Raw genomic sequence first — 15,107 nt, forward strand, 5'->3', positions numbered from 1 at the left:
CCTGGGGCTGTGCAGAGGGAGTGGACTTCGACCTCCATGAATGGAGTCTCAGGGTCCTCTCAGAACCCTAGAACCCCGGCCCACATAGAGCCTGGCAAGCATCCAGTCCTAGTGCTGGGGCCACCTCCCAGCTGCCAGAGGCCGTGGTCAAGGGGCAGCCTGCCCTCAGGCTCACAGTTCTACTTCCCATCCGTATCTGAGCAGGCAGGCAGGCCCACCCTGTAGCTCCCCAGCTTGCCTTAGCTCTTGCCCCAGGATCTTTCAAGCCGCTGCTAAGTCTTCTTTCTCTCTGTGCCCAGACTTCAGTCATGTGGGCTGCGTCATAAGGGAACACCAGGGGCCTCCCAGGGGACCCACAGCAGTCCAAGTGCTCCAAGCCTGCCATCCTTCCAGGCCAGCTCCCATGCCTCCTCCTCCAGGAAGCCTTCCTGAGTCTCCAGTGGGCCTCCCCCAGGGCACCTAGCTTTCTCATCTTCCTGGTCCCCGTGATTTCATGGTTCCTGGCATTGCTGGGCCAGGGACTCAGGGTTCAAGGCTGTCACCTCTTTGGCCAGCCTGTGGAGCTTACCTGCTTCTGGCTACAGTGCCTATGGTAGTTACATAATCTAGTGTCAATTTGGGACTGGAGAGGATTAAGAGTGAAGGAGTGGAGTCTAGTCTGTCAATCGGGTCATAGCCAATGAGGCCTCTGTGTTGGCATGGCCTTCCCCTGAGGATGCTGGGAACTCCTGTATTTCCTCCTTGGGGGCAGGAGTTTCCTCTCTCTCTCTCTCTCTCTCTCAGCTCACTCCCTTGGAGGCTCTCTACTGACAAGGCTGACTCCTACATTTCTGAGAAGCTACATAAAGCTACCCTGAGGCAGTCAGAGTTTTGGTGCTAAAGGAAACCACGTGGAGAACCCTACCAGTGCTGAGATGCTTACGTCGCCACTGGATCCATAAGACTTCCCACCTATTGGCCTGTGATCTTGTACATTTGGCGTCATTGCATGTATTTCGTGCGTCTGAAGAGGACTTTATAGCTTGGTATCAGACATATGGGCTAATGTCAGACTTAACGGGAGTGATCTGGACCGGGCAGGGATGTTTTCTCAATATTCAACTGCTCTTGTATATAAACCTCTTTCTTATACACATATGAGTGTGTCTATGAATTTGTTTCTCTAGTCTAGCCAGACTAACACAGTGTCATGCCAGCTTCACCAAAGCCGGGGAAGTGGACAGGACAGGCTCAGAGACCACCGAGAGCTAGTGGCAGAGTTCTGATACCGGCCCCGGAGAGGCACAGACCCAGCCGCACCCACTCACCAGTTGAACTCATCGTAGTCATTGCGGACTTCCCACCAGAAGTAGAGCCAAGTGAGGGTGAGGCCGAAGGTGAAGGTGAGCAGCAGGAACCAGAGGCGCTCCCACTGGAAGAGCGGAGTAAGAAGTGGGGTCACGCTGTGTCCAGGCAGGCCACCTCCCCCTCGGAACGTCTCTCCTCCCCCCCTTCAGCCCCACCCCAAATTCGGCTGCCTAACCGGACAGGCAGGGACTGCTGCCTTCTCGGCCTGGCTGGGAAACCGAGGTCCCGAGTCACAGGGGGATGGGGCCAGGGCAGGAGTCGGGGCTCTGCCCGGAGCTGTGCTCACTTTGCTGCACCCTCGGCCTTCCGAGTGGTCTCCCATGCTGGCAGTGACCTCCAAGCGAAGGCGCGACTGCCTGCACACCTGCGAGTCATAGAGTCGCCTCCCCCTTCTCAGGTTTTCTGGCACACATGCGTGTGTGTGTGTGGCGGGGTGTGAGTTCTAAGAGAACCCACCTAATTCATACATGCGCCAACCATGTTCCCCTTCCCAAATTATACCATCACCCCTACCCTGCTCCTCTCGGCTTCTCATCTAGCCTTCTGAGTGGCGGCTCTCAATTCCGAACACATAATTCTTGCAAACAATACCACACTCAAGGAAGCAAGGAAGACATGCTCATTGCCAAATTAGTGTCTGGCTTCAAAGACTGACTTCAGGGGGCAGTTCCAGCTTAAGGTTTAAACTCATCTCAGGGCAATAGTTTCAGGGATCATCCAACTTTAGTAGCTCCCGAAAGCCTGGGTTCTATGAACTTCAGTCTTGTTTGCTCCCCCATGGTAAGGATCCTTCTGTAGAATTCCTGATTCCACCACAACAGCTGGGTGCCCCCCAGCTCCTCAGGTCTCCTGGTAAAGAAGGCAGCTGTTCCTGGAGGTGGTTAGCCACACAGTCAGCCAGTTTTCCTCCTGCTCTGGACCCTCCTGTTGCCGAAGAGAGAGCAAGGACTGCATTGTGAACCTTGACCTCACTGAATCCTTATGCGTGTCTGCAGAGGAAGTGCTCTCTCTGTCACCTCACCCCTACCCATGCCACAGGTGCACACACTCAAGCCGAGAGGCCAAGTGCCTTGCCTGCGTCACACAGCCAGCTAGCTGACGGTAAAGGACCAGTACCCTCGTCTCAAGTCTTCTTCAAGAGTTCAGTGTTGGGTCATTCCTCACCCCATCCTCCCCCCCAAGGGCTGGCCAGGGCCCCTCTGTCTCAGGCAGGGTGGGGAAGGGACGGTGGAGGGGTGCTGACCCCACCATGGCTGCTTCCCGAGGCGCGGGCTCGGAGGTCTGCAGGCTCTTCCGCCAGGGGCCTTCTGGTATGTCCTTGCTTTCATCCACCCCCTTATCTCGGAAGCACAACAAGCCAGGGACATCCTGCACTCTGGAAACCTGTTGATCTCACCAGAACAAAGAGGTGGCAAGTGGAGGGGGTCCCACCATGCTGGGAGGACTCTGGGTTTACAGTCACAATGCCCCCGGCCGGCTGCTCTGCCCTGGGCCCGGCTCAGGAGGGGAGACACCCCAGCAAAGAGCAGGATGGACTGTGTACCAGGGAGCGGCTGGGGCAGCAGAAAGGGGCTGTCCTTTGTCCTGCTCCAGGCTTGAGGCTCTGACCACACTGCCAGGGCCCAGCCACGGCCTCTCTCCAAACCCGCTCACTGAACCTGGGCCTGGACAAGGGGCAGGGTCCTCCCCGGAGATGGGCTCCCTCCAGTGGGGTCCTGCCGAGAGCCCCTTCCTGACTTGGATTCTTGGGTCCTCCCAGCCACCCCATGTCTGGCCCAGTGCAGCTGGTCCAACTGCCCTTTCCTGCTCGAGTGCCCACTGGCCAAGCTCCTCAGCCCGACCTTCAGGGCCCACCCATGACCTATGCCATCTCCTGCCTCTGCCCTGCCTTACTTCCCCACACCTCCTCCTCTTCCATATCTCAGGGCCTTTGCACAAGTTGTGCCCTCTGAGAAGACACGCTTCTCTGGTCCAGCTCCTTCACGGTCTCCCTGCCCCAGGGGAGTGGGCCCATCCCCGCAGAGCGCCCACAGCCCCTCGCATCCCGTCTCATCTTCAGCACAGTCCCCACGGTCCCTGGCTCTTCATCGGCACCTCCCCTGGGCCGCAAGGTGAAGGTCTGGGGGCCTCCTTGTTCCCAGGGTGGAGCAGGACCTTGAGGACGGGGTGCGAACACAATGGCAGGTAAAGGGACCCCTGGTCCCCTAGCTCAGCCAGAAGGGCTCCTCTGGGGGCTATGACCCCCACCCCTACCAGGCAGAAGAGAGCTCAGCTTTCTCTGGAGTTGGAGCAGCAGCATGGGATGGCCGTCCGTTCGTCTTTCATCTATGCCTGCAGAAGCTGCTCCACTTCCACAGGGCTCAAGCATCCATCTCTGACCAGCAGGCTGGGTCCTGAAGGACCCGGATGAATGCAGCCAGAGGCCGCTAGGCGATGGGACCACAGGCTAGCAGCAGGGGCAGCAGCAGCAGGAGAGGCTGTCCTTGGGCTGGGAGGATGTCCTGTGGGGAGGGGGGTACCATGCAGGAAGCAGGAGGGATTCTGAAGGGGTGGGAGGTGGCACAACTGCAGGTGTTGAGGGGGGCGGTGGTCCATGGGGGTCCTGTGCACCCAGCACTATCCTCCTCATGTGGCTAGGTCCTGATCTCGGGGCAGGGTAGGGCAGGCATGAATAAGGGGCTGGGTGACCCTCCCTGCTCCTGGGAACCAGCCAGGAGATGAGATTGGAGCAAGCATATATCTGGGCATGGCACCCAGGGCATGCCAGGATGGGGGCAGGGTCAGAGGAAGCTGCAGGGATCCAGGGGCCCCTTCACCAGTCCTGGGAGAGGATGGGGAAATGCAGACTCAGGGTTTAGTCCTGGAACAGGGAGCAGAGGCCATGGCCACAGGGCACCTGCAGTGTGCGTGGGGGGTGCATTTGGTCACCCATTGGCAACCCCAAAACAATCTGAGAAGCTGCATGGCCAGGGGCTGGAGGGAAGGAGAGGCAAGTGGCCTATAGGGGAAGGGGAGTGGGAAGGTTCAGCTCTCCTGATGGAGAGGCTCCACGTGGCGCTAAGGTCCAGGCAGGGCTCAGTATGGGAGCAGCCTGAGCTGACCTGCTGCTCTGCTCCACCCATTACCAAGGCCAACTGGCCCTGCTCCCAGGAGACAGGGGCTCACAGTCCAGGGTGGGGTGGGGGAACTCGGTCAACTTTCCTGGTGTTATGCATGGCACTGCCAACACTGAGGCTTCCAGACACCCACAGGGGGCTGAGCAGGTATGTGAGGCCCGACCCTGGGCAGGTTTCTCATGACATGCCTCTGGCACGTGGGCACCCAGCCCCAGATAGCTCCAGAGGGGCGCAGGAACTTTCAGGGGAGGAGCAGGTATGGGGATCACAGCTAAGGGCTTGGACAGGATGCAGGCATCCTAGGAGCTCCCCTCACCCCTGTACTGGTGCTCTGGGCCCCCTCCTCCGGCCCCACCCAGACACCCGGCCTTGACCCATCTGCATGGCCTCCTGGTGCCACCAATGTGACCGACAGGCACATTCTGGAATTGTAGAGATGGACAGAGCAGGGCTCTGGGAGCAGACAGAACTGGCTCTGCCACTTGGGCAAGTGACTTAACCCTTCTGAGTCTCTGCTTCTCATCTGTAAAACAGAATCAGAGGTGTCATGGGCCAAGTCCCGGCGAGCTGCCCTCGTGAAGATTAAAGGCTCAGAACCCTGAGATGTACGGCTTAGACATCCTTCAAGACTAAAACGGACTCCAGCCCCTGACTCGGCATCAGCTAAGTGACAGGCCTCCAGGTGCAGAGTGACAGCAGGGAGGCCCTCCCTCCCCAGAACAACCAGGCCCAGGAGCTCACTCACGGGTGTGCGGGGGGTGGCGTTTGCCCAGGGTGAAGCTCAGAAGGCTTCCTCCACTGACTGAGCGGATGTGGATACGACTCTTCTTAAAAGTGGTTTAATGGCGGGAGTGTCTGATCTGTGACGAGCTTATCAAGAAAGGGCTAGCAAAGACAGCAACCAAACTTGGCGATGGTTGCCATGGTGAAGGAGGAAGAGTGGTTGCTTGGGGTGGTGCTGGGGGTGGGGGGGGCACAGACCTCCCGTCAACGGTGGTGGATGGATTTGGAAAAGGAGCTGAGGAGCAGCAGCACAACACAAAGGGCTCATCACGGCACTGAATGGTGCGTGCAGGTGTGGACCCGGAGACCGCTCTGTGGCTCGCTCTTAGCCGCCATTACGAAATAACAATCACACGACTAACCATGAGTGTAAGGAAGAAGGAAACGTCCTAAGATGGTTGAGGTGATGACTGCACAACTCCTCTTGGCGGGGCTGACCCCTGAATTGGATGGTCTGTGGCTGGAGTGCCAATAACAGGATCGAAACAGAAAAGCACTGGGAAGAGCAGACAGCGGCTTCATCCGGGAAGGGAGGGGGAAGAGGAGCAATGGGAACCGGAAGCGCACGGAGGAAGCAGGCAGGGCGCCTGCGCATGGTGGGGATGGCTATCCATGTCCCCAGTCAGAAGGCGTCTGAATGACCTCGGGCACGTGTGCTCCGTAAACAGGCAAAGACCGGAGCCCAGACAAGCCATTCTCGAGGCAGTTCTGCCCACGAGGCAGCTGTGGGCTGACAGCCATGGCACAGCCACGGAAGGATGCCGGGAAATGAAACTATGTCTGTTGAGGGGCACCCAGTAGGGACACAGAAAGGGACAGGTCGCCAGGCTGGGGACTCCTCCAGGTCTGGGGCGGTCTGAGGACAGTATCAGGGCAGAGACAGGGTGGTGAGTGGAATCAGGTGTCAGCCCTGGACTGTAGGCCACAGGGGCACCCTCCAAGCCCCTCATGCAGGCTCAGGTTCAGGTCCGGGCCCAGGGAGCCAAGAGAAGCTCATGGGACACCCAGGTGTTCTTATCAGAGCAGGGCAGGGGTGGGGCCCGGCCGTGGACAGCACGAGGGGGTGGCATGTGCTAGGGGCTCTGGGGAGGCCCAGCAGGAAGAGAACGGCAGTCTGTGAAGGCTGAGGTCTGGGGTCCCAAGCCTTGAGGTCCACAGGTGCCCCCTCAGCCCTCTCCCACCCCTATGTGCCTCTGCACCCCCGGAAGAGGAAACAAAACAGCCGATCCCCTCAGAGCTGCCAGCTGCCGGCCCAGCTTCCCCTCCTCCATCTCTGCCCTGCCCCTGCATCCTCTGACGGAAGCCGTGGCTGAAGCCAGCTCTCCACAGGCAGCAGGTACAGCCGCAGGGGTGAGATAGGGCACCACAGGCCCCAGCCCACCCCAATGCCTCCCAACTCCCAACTGCCAGAGAGCATTGGAGAATCTGGAGCCCCAGCCTGCATATGGGCCAGAACCCAGCGGGAGCCGCTTCCGCCCTGGCAGCACCGGAGACCTTCAGAATACAGTCCTGCTCCGTTGTTACCCCAGGTGGCCTCCTGGCAGGCTCACCCACTGCTGCTCCTGTCGCCCTGGGGTGGGGTGGGGTGAGTGGGGATGGGACTCCCTTCCACTGCGCCCTACCTGGGCCTTAAAGGGCAGAACCTTCTATGACCCAAGGCTGGATGGGAAGGCTGTGTGTTGGCATCTGCTCACAGGGGATTCGGACCCACCCCAGGCCCTTGCTGAGGGGGTGACCTGGGAGAAGCCGGTTTCCCCACTCGGAGCCCCCGTAACACAGGGCATGCTGTAATGGGGCATGAAGACTTCACATGGCACGGGGCTGGCTAGGGCCGAGTAGGGCAGGGGTAGCTAAGCCCCTCCCCACCACGCCGCTCTGAGGTGGCTGGTCTATCAAAATGGCAGGGTGGGGGTCGAGTGACCTGGGATGGGAGATGTTGGAAAAGAGCCTTCCAGACCACTAGCGGTGTTGCCCTGGGCCCTCCCTCAGCACCAAGCCCACTTCCCCCCTTCCCAGCGGTGATGTCACCACCACCTCACAGCCAGGCAGCGAGGCCCCGACGTGATTACAGATGTGAGCTGTGAGTTGCCAAATCCCTGATGGTTCCTATAATTATCATTTCATGTCTGACAGCCCTTTAATTATGTGAAGACAGTGATCAAGTCTCTACCACCACCCCCTACCCCAGACCAGACTCCTGTGATTGCCCACCCCCAGCCCAGGGTGGTACGGAGGCCAGGGCAGGGTCAGGATCTGCAGGCTGCTGCCCCGGGAGTCATCGGGGCCTGGGGTAGGGGTACGGTCCTGGCAAGGCAGCCCCAGGATCCTCCCACAGCCCCCTGCCTCCTTGGAGCACGTCACCTTATGTGGCACTGGGCAGTGGGCAGGTGGTCCTTCAGAGCCCTGCCTCATTCACCTTGTCCACAGCTCTCTGTATTCAGGATGTGACATTCCCATTTCAGAGCCAAGGACACTGAGGCGAAGAAGGAGCAAGGACATGATTTTTCCAGGATCGCTGACTCAGAGGAGAAGAGCCTTTCTCGAGGTCACAGAAAGAGTCCTCAGGGTGAGGACCCCGGAACTTCAGGGAGACCACCTTACTCACACTCCACAGGACCATTCAGAAAAGGAGAAGCTGAGACCTAAGGAAAGGGGCTGACCCTGCAGAACGAACACCTGGTGTGATGGGCTGAGCTGTATCCCCTCCAGTTGTATGCCCCCCTGAGAGGCGGTGATTCTCAGCATCACCCTCCGCTCCACGGCCGGATGAGACATCCTCCACGTTTGAGGTCTAGGATAAGTATCCTGTGTGTCGTCAATCCTAGCCTCGATGATGTTGATAAAGCAGGAGGTCACCTACAGGGCTAGGGTCTCTCTCGTGAGACATCAGAGTGGAGGAAGGACCTGTTATCACGAAGAAAGGGAGCCGGGAGTGGGGTACACTGTGAGACCCAGGGCCCCTGTGCTGAGAACCTCCTAGACTCAGAAGAAGACACACGCAAATCCCCCAGGGACTCGGTGCTGAGAAGAGAGCGACCTTCCTCCGGAGCCGAGAGAGACGGGGGCTGCCCTTGACCTGGCCCTTTGGGCTTGGCCTAGCTGCCTAACCTGAGAAAGTCAGCTCGTCTCTTAAAGCCACCGGTGCGTGGTATTTCTGTTATAGCCGCCCTCGATAGCCGGGACGTGTGGTGACACCAGCTGCCGTCAAGTTCATCCTGAGGCGTGGGGACCCTGTGTGTGTCAGAGGAGAGCTGTGTTCCACAGGGTTTTCATTGCCTGGGGTTTTTTTGGGGGGTGGGGGTAGGAAAGAGTTTGTCAGGTCTTTCTACCAAGGTGCCTTTAATATTATGGTGAGCAGTGAGCAAGTTCCTAGGGACCCTACACATACTCAGTACGGGACAAGTGAGTGCAGAAAGGCTGGGTAAGGTAGCCATTCACCTGGCAAAAGACACACTAGGCCCCAACCTCACACCCTCCACCAAACTAAATCCAGCACCCCCCTCTCCACCACTCCCACTTTCTGCCCACGTTCCATGCACACCTGCTGCATAAGCCCTTCCTCAGCAAGCCTTGCCGGGCCTTGAACTTGGAGCTAAGTCAGGTCTCGACTCTACCTGAGCAGCCACCAGAGGTAATGAGGGGCAAACAGGAGATGCTAACCATGGGAGTGGGGGGGAGGGGAGGAGAGATTGCTGCTCAGAAGCGCAGGAGTCGGAACCTCTGAGATGCCAGCTGTCAGGAGGGATGGTCTGGAGGGCTTCCTGGAGGAGGAGCTGCTGCTGTAAAGCTGGACCCAGGCAGGAGGAGCAGTGGGGCAATGGACAGTAGGGCTTTGTTTGGGGAAAGGGCTTCTTTCCTGCTGTGTAAGGGTGATAGCCTTCAGGCTGGCTCTTCTTCACTTATCATTTGGCTTTGAGTGCCGGGTCCAACAGTCTCTCTACTACGATCTTTAATTTGGGGAGGACAAATCGATTGCTCTCTCCTCCGCAGTTGCCTTGGATAGTGTGCTCAAGAAGGGCGGCCTGCCGGGATGCCTGGAACTGGAACTGATGCCGCTCAGCATGGGCACTATGCCCTGGAACACAGCCCACGGACTCACAGATGACCCTCTGCCATGGAGGGGGCCCCCCAAAACACTGTTTTTGCTTTGATGGGGCCACCCCAGTAGTCCCGGCCCTGTTCTGAGATCCCAGAACCTGGCTGCTTCTTCAGCCCCACACAACCCTGCAGAGATAGGTAGGGAGAGATGGAGGGGTGCCTGCCCCCCCCCATCAGGGTGCCCCACTGCAGGCCAAATCTCAGGCACCAGGCTCCTCCTCCTGCCACTGCCTGCTCTAACCGCAGATGCACAGGAACCCCAGGGGGTCTGAGGGAGGGGCAGCGGGGGAGGTCTAAGGTCCACTAGAGCATCAGGGTCCAGCAGGGCAAGGGATTAGAGTCCCCATCTAGCTCTGACAGCCCAAGAGGCTGCATTTATTTTGTGTGTGTGCCACCGTGAGTCGGCCAATTAGGCCTCTGTCTGCTCCGGCCTCTGCCGAGGGGCCCAAAGCACCTCCTTTAGGCAGGAAAATGATGTCAGGATGGCCTGGAGCTCCTAGACACCCCCAACCGCCCAGTTGGGGAAGTATTACCCATGGAAGTGGGGAGACAGAGTGAAAGAGGGGGCACTGAGGACATGCTACTCCAGAGCCCCTCGGGGGTCCGCCAAGGTCCCAGGGAGGGGACTGCCATCTGCAGCACCCTGGGTCCCTTAGGGGCCATTTCAAAAGGAATCTGGGAGGGAGGAGGGCTCCCAAAGGCCCGAGATGGAACGATATATCCTTAGCTCATCCCATCTGCCCATGCACATCCTCCCTGGCCCTGCAGGGTCCACTCTCCCAAAGCATCAGGGAAAAGCAAGCCCCACACCATGAGAGGTGGTAGGCAGGGCACCCAGCTGCTCCTGGGATGAGAAGACTGTCCCTTGGGTACAGGACTGGAAGCATGTACAGCTCCATCATCGAGCGGAGCCCTCCAGCAGGACGTGAACTGAGATCCCCAAGTGTCCCACAGGCCAGCGGCTTGGGGACTTGCTCCAGGTCTCTAGTGGAGTCGGTGGCAGAAGCTGAGATGGCCCAGGGAATCTGACTAAACCTCAGCACACCCGGGAGCCCAGCTCAGAGGCCTCTTCATCCAGGAAGCCCTCCTTGATGGCAGGGGAGAGCCCCTCCTCCCTGCTTTTGGCGCTGTGGTTCATTTGGTCTGGGCCCCACATTCTACTTCCAGGTTTGGAGAGTGGTCAGGAGACTGTGGGCCCAGTGCCACCCTCCTGTGTGGTCTCCTTTCAGAGCAATGGCACCCAGGCAGGAGTCTCTCGGAGGACTGTGTGGCTGCCTGGAGGCTTGGAGTGGGTGCAGACTCACAGGGAGTCCCTGTCCCCGAGAAGGAAAGGTAGTCTGGCCCTGCACCACAACTGTCATGCCTGAGACTGTCCCTGCAGCCACTGGTCAGCCCACCTCATTGAGATGACCCGAAGCAGGATGTCCTGTCCATGGACCAGTCTTTTGATAACCTGGTCCCACGTCCTTGAGGTGAAGCAAAGAGGCTCCCAGCAGGGCACCCCAGAGCCCGAGGCACTTCATGAGGTCATTGGGCCCAGCCCTTGGCCTGTAAGCACAGAGGAATCTTATGGAGACCAGGACCCAGGACTTGAGCTTGCCAGCCCCGACTCTCCCCAGGAAACACAGTTGCCAGCACAGCTGGTGTGGAGGGATGCCAGGAGGGCTTGAAGCACACCTGCTCACAGCACCTCTGAGGGCTGTGAGCCCATTGTGGACCATCTCACTGAATGCTCACCACGCCTCCATGGGCCAACTCCTCTCCCCACACCTCGGAAGGGGAAGCTGAGGCTCCAAGAAGCAGAAACAGCAAAGCACCCTCACCCCCACTGCACCCTGACAGACGGACCCCGGGAAGAGGCAGAGGATGCTTGTTAGACATGCTTTCGCAGCCAGGCCCATGGTCCACTTCCAGGAAGCCTGTTGTGGCACATGCCCGGGCCTCAGGACAGAGGCAGGCAGGTCACCAGCCCAGGCAGTCAGCGCTGTGAGGGGGCCGAGGAGTGCAAGAGGGTCTGGGAGGGTAGGGGATTCCCTAGCCCAGGTCACAGGTCCACCGTAGGTGGTGGAGGTGGGATGGAAGCCAAACCTGCCCACCTCTACTGCTTGCTCCCTATGACTTAGGAGCCAGGGATACAAAGAGAGGGGCCTTGCAGGGAGTGGGGAGACAGGGGGCCTGGGTTCTACCTCTTACTCTGTGGCTGACTCCTATGGTAGGGTGGCTGGGCCGCTCACTAAGGCCCTGTGGGTCCCTCAGTTCTCCAGAGGGACCATGTCTGAGCTAAGTACCCCCCAGAAAAACGGGACCTTTGGAGAATGCTTCATTAACTGCACAAGCCAAAGCCAAAGCCTTGCTGGGAAGTGCCCCTTCTACCCTCAAGTCAAGCCTCCTCCCCCTAGGGCTCTCCCATGTCCCTGACACAAGCCCCTTGGACAGTAAAGTGGGGAGCCAGCTAGGAACTCACCCCCTCCCTCTGCCCACTAGCAGAGCCCAAGTTGGCCCCCAGGGAGGGCAGTCTGGGAGGCCCATACCTCAGCCCCCTGCCAACCAGCACCAGGATAGGGACGGTGCATCTACCCCAGCTGGGTCTCCTACACCAGAGAGCTGGGGAGCCCAGTGAGCTCCTGGGGAGCCACCCTGTCCAGGCACAGCCTGGTAGCAGCCACACCCCTCACTCTGCTTCCTCCTTCACTCTCCAGCTCCTCTGCTCCTTCATCCTGCCAGGTGTTCACTGGGCATACCAGGCCCACGACCTGCTCCCAAAGCATGGTCCAGCAGGAGCTGAGAGCCTAGGGAGGTGAGGGGGGAGGAGGAGCTGGCTGAGAGGAGGAGGCGTTTGCCACCCAGAGTCCCAAGACACAGAGATGGAGCAGGGCAGAGGAGTCGGCCTGGGCAGAAGCAGGCACTGGGGCAGGTGAGGCCGACCCTGAAGGGCAGAGGCTCAGGGCAGAGTGGGGTCCTGGGGGTGGGGTGGGGGGAGAAGAGCAGGTGGTCTCCTGGAAACAGGTGTCTCCCTGCATGGAGGGTAGGAGGGAGTTCCCCATCACAGGAGGCAGGCAAACTGGGGCAGGGCCTATATACCAGCAGGACTAATTCTCCCCCAGCCAGCAGACTGACTGCACCCTCCCCCAGCCAGGGGGCTGATGACTGTACCCTCTCACAGCAAGTGGGCTGACCACACCCTCTTGTTGTCTCCTGGATGCCTCTCTATTGTGACTCGCCCAGCCGGTGGGCTGGCCTCACAGTGCTTCCTGCCCACCCACCCCTTTCTCAAGGCCCCTCAAAGCACGCTCCATTATCTATGTGGAGGGTCTGTCCCAGCCCAAGAGTGGGGAGGGGGTGCCCACTGCCCGGGATGGAGTCCAAGCTCGGCGGCCAGCTGCCCACCCCTCCCTGCCCCAGTGCGGCCGCACAGGGCTTTCCGTTCCCACACCCCAGGCAGCTCCTCCATAAGCAAGTCCCCACTCCCAGGGGGTGGGCTTGCTCCCCCAGGCACCAGCAGGGCAGGCTCAGCTTCAGGTTCTCCCTGCCCAGGTGGGTGGCTCCCCACTCCCCCTGTGTGGCCTGGGGGCTTGGGCTCTGATCGGCTCCCTCAGCAGCCCAAGAGCCCTCCTTTGAGGGGGAGCCAGGTCTGATTCCTTGAGCTCCAGGGCATAACACAGGACCACATACCAGGGCAGGTCTGTGGATGGAACAAGTCAATGACCCCTGGGTCGCAAATAGAACTGGGGACAGGGGAGAAGGTGCAGACAGGGTGCACTCAGGGTCAGTGCAGGTGGGGCCTTCAGCCCCAGGGCCCAGTAAATCCCTACTCTTCCTGGAAGCAACTTAAAACCACAGCCCAGAGGCAGAGGTGCTATAGAGATGCCAGAGAGCACTGACTGCCCTCAAGTCCTGCCTCCTTCAGTGTCTCCTGCTGGGAAGTTCCTCCAGGTGTCTGACCCACATCCTTCCTGCTACAGAGAAGCTGGTGGACACTTGCTTCCCACAGACTCCATGTCTTCAGGGGCCTAACCATCATCTCTGTTCAGACCAAGTCCTTAATCGGTAGTATTACAGTAATGAGTCACAGACAACAGCCAATTAATTATCCAAAATTATCAAAGCTTTGCTTCGTGGCCTCCTGCTGCCGGGCCCAGCTGCCCTGCTTCAGGGCTGGGGCGGGAGAAGAGGTCAGGCAGACCTACTCCCAGCCTCAGGTTCCTGTTTCCTTGTTTGTCATGCATGTGTCCCTGGGGAAGGAAGGGTGCTGCATGAGGATGTGTCAGCCTGGTCTGGGAGGAAGGAAGGGGGGCCGACCGGACTGCAGAAGTGAGGAGAGGGAGGAAGGGAGAGAGAGAGAATATGTGTGTGTGTGTGGGGGGGGGGGGTTCTCCCAAACTCTTGGTCTCTCCTTCTCCCCACCCACCCGGGTCCCCTTAATGACCTCAGGGTCAACCCTTGAGGAGGACACACTAGTATTCCAGGACACTCCCCATCTTGTCCTGGCGTTCCTGGTTGAGCTCGTTCTGCTCCATCAGGCAATTTCCCCCATCCACTTCATGTCCTTCCAGTGCTGGCTCCGGTAAGACCCCAGACTCTCTCACTGCCTCGGAGTCAATTGGGCCCAGAGGACAGAGCAGGACCGCTGCTCTGTGGGGTCTCTGAGGCTGCCAGTCTTCCCAAACAGACTGCCTCGTCTTCCTTCCAAGGAGCAGTTGGTGGGTTTGAATCTGCCCTCACGATGAGCAACCCCAAGCCTAGTGCACAGCGCCTCCAGGCAGGGCCCCTTCATGTAAACCAATACCCAGCTCACAGTCATTCCGATCAAAAGCAGCCCACCAGGCCAGGGCAGCCAGAGGGTCCACCAGGCCTTCAAATCCCCCACGCTCGCTCCACCCCCCTAACCCCCCCCCTGAGGCACAGGCTGCAAATCTATCTCAGGCTCCCTGTGGGAGGCCCCATCTATGAATCGGGACCACAATTAACCATGCCCCACGGGGTGGGGATGGGGGGTACCAATTAATGGGGCATGCCAAAGACACGTGGCAGGGCTCCTGGTATGCAGCAGGTACTTAATAAATGTCAAAGGTGACCATGACACCACACTTCAGTTCCCTGTGGGACGATGGGGGAGAGGTGCTTCAGGGACTGGCCCAGGGAGGTCAGGCTCCCCAGAGGAGGGGCTTGTACCTAGGCTTCTCTGGATTTGGGGGGCTGTGGGGGGCAGGCAGGGGCAGGAGGGTCTGCCAGAGGACCCTAGGGGAGGTGGTGTTGCTGGGGCAGGGCTCCCACATGAGGAGGCAAAGGTGCAGGGGTGGGGAGGGACAGAGCTTACTATTAGACTTCCTGGTGGTGCTGAGGGCTAGGCGTTGGTTTGCCACCAGCCAGGTCGATGGTCAAACCCACCAGCCACTCTGCTCACATGATGATGATGTAAGGCTGTTCTCGGGTTTGTCCCCTAGCAGAGCCCTGGACCCCACAGGCTGGCCGGCTCTGCTCTCCTGACCCCACTGTGTGCCAGGCCTCGCGCCGCCCCAGTGTTCAGCAGCACTTATTTGGCACCCACGGTGCCCGTGTCAGAGACATCAGAAGGCCGCTCTCTTTGCTGTGCCAGGCTGGGCGCCCAGCCCCCACCAGGTCCTCTCCCAGCTGGCTGGGGAGAAAGAGGAGAGGCAGATGAGAGCTGCCAGTGCCTGTGGAACCCAGGAAGTGGGAGGAGAGATGGGGGTGAGGGGCTGGGCGCGGAGGAGAGGAGAGGATGCTCATCCTCTGCTGTGAGTT

At 59.4% G+C, this 15,107-nt stretch overlaps 1 protein-coding gene across 1 annotated transcript in view; it reads right to left on the reverse strand.

Annotated features, from left to right (window-relative positions):
* Positions 1–15,107, reverse strand: part of GDPD5 (glycerophosphodiester phosphodiesterase domain containing 5) — a 95,592-nt gene that overhangs the window by 24,365 nt on the left and 56,120 nt on the right. The window contains exon 4 of the mRNA XM_075546286.1: positions 1,308–1,411. Within this exon, the coding sequence (XP_075402401.1) occupies positions 1,308–1,411 (104 nt within the window). The remainder of the gene's footprint in view (positions 1–1,307; positions 1,412–15,107) is intronic.

This window comes from Tenrec ecaudatus, chromosome 4 (genome assembly GCF_050624435.1).
Source record: "Tenrec ecaudatus isolate mTenEca1 chromosome 4, mTenEca1.hap1, whole genome shotgun sequence".
Lineage (NCBI taxonomy): Eukaryota > Metazoa > Chordata > Mammalia > Afrosoricida > Tenrecidae > Tenrec > Tenrec ecaudatus.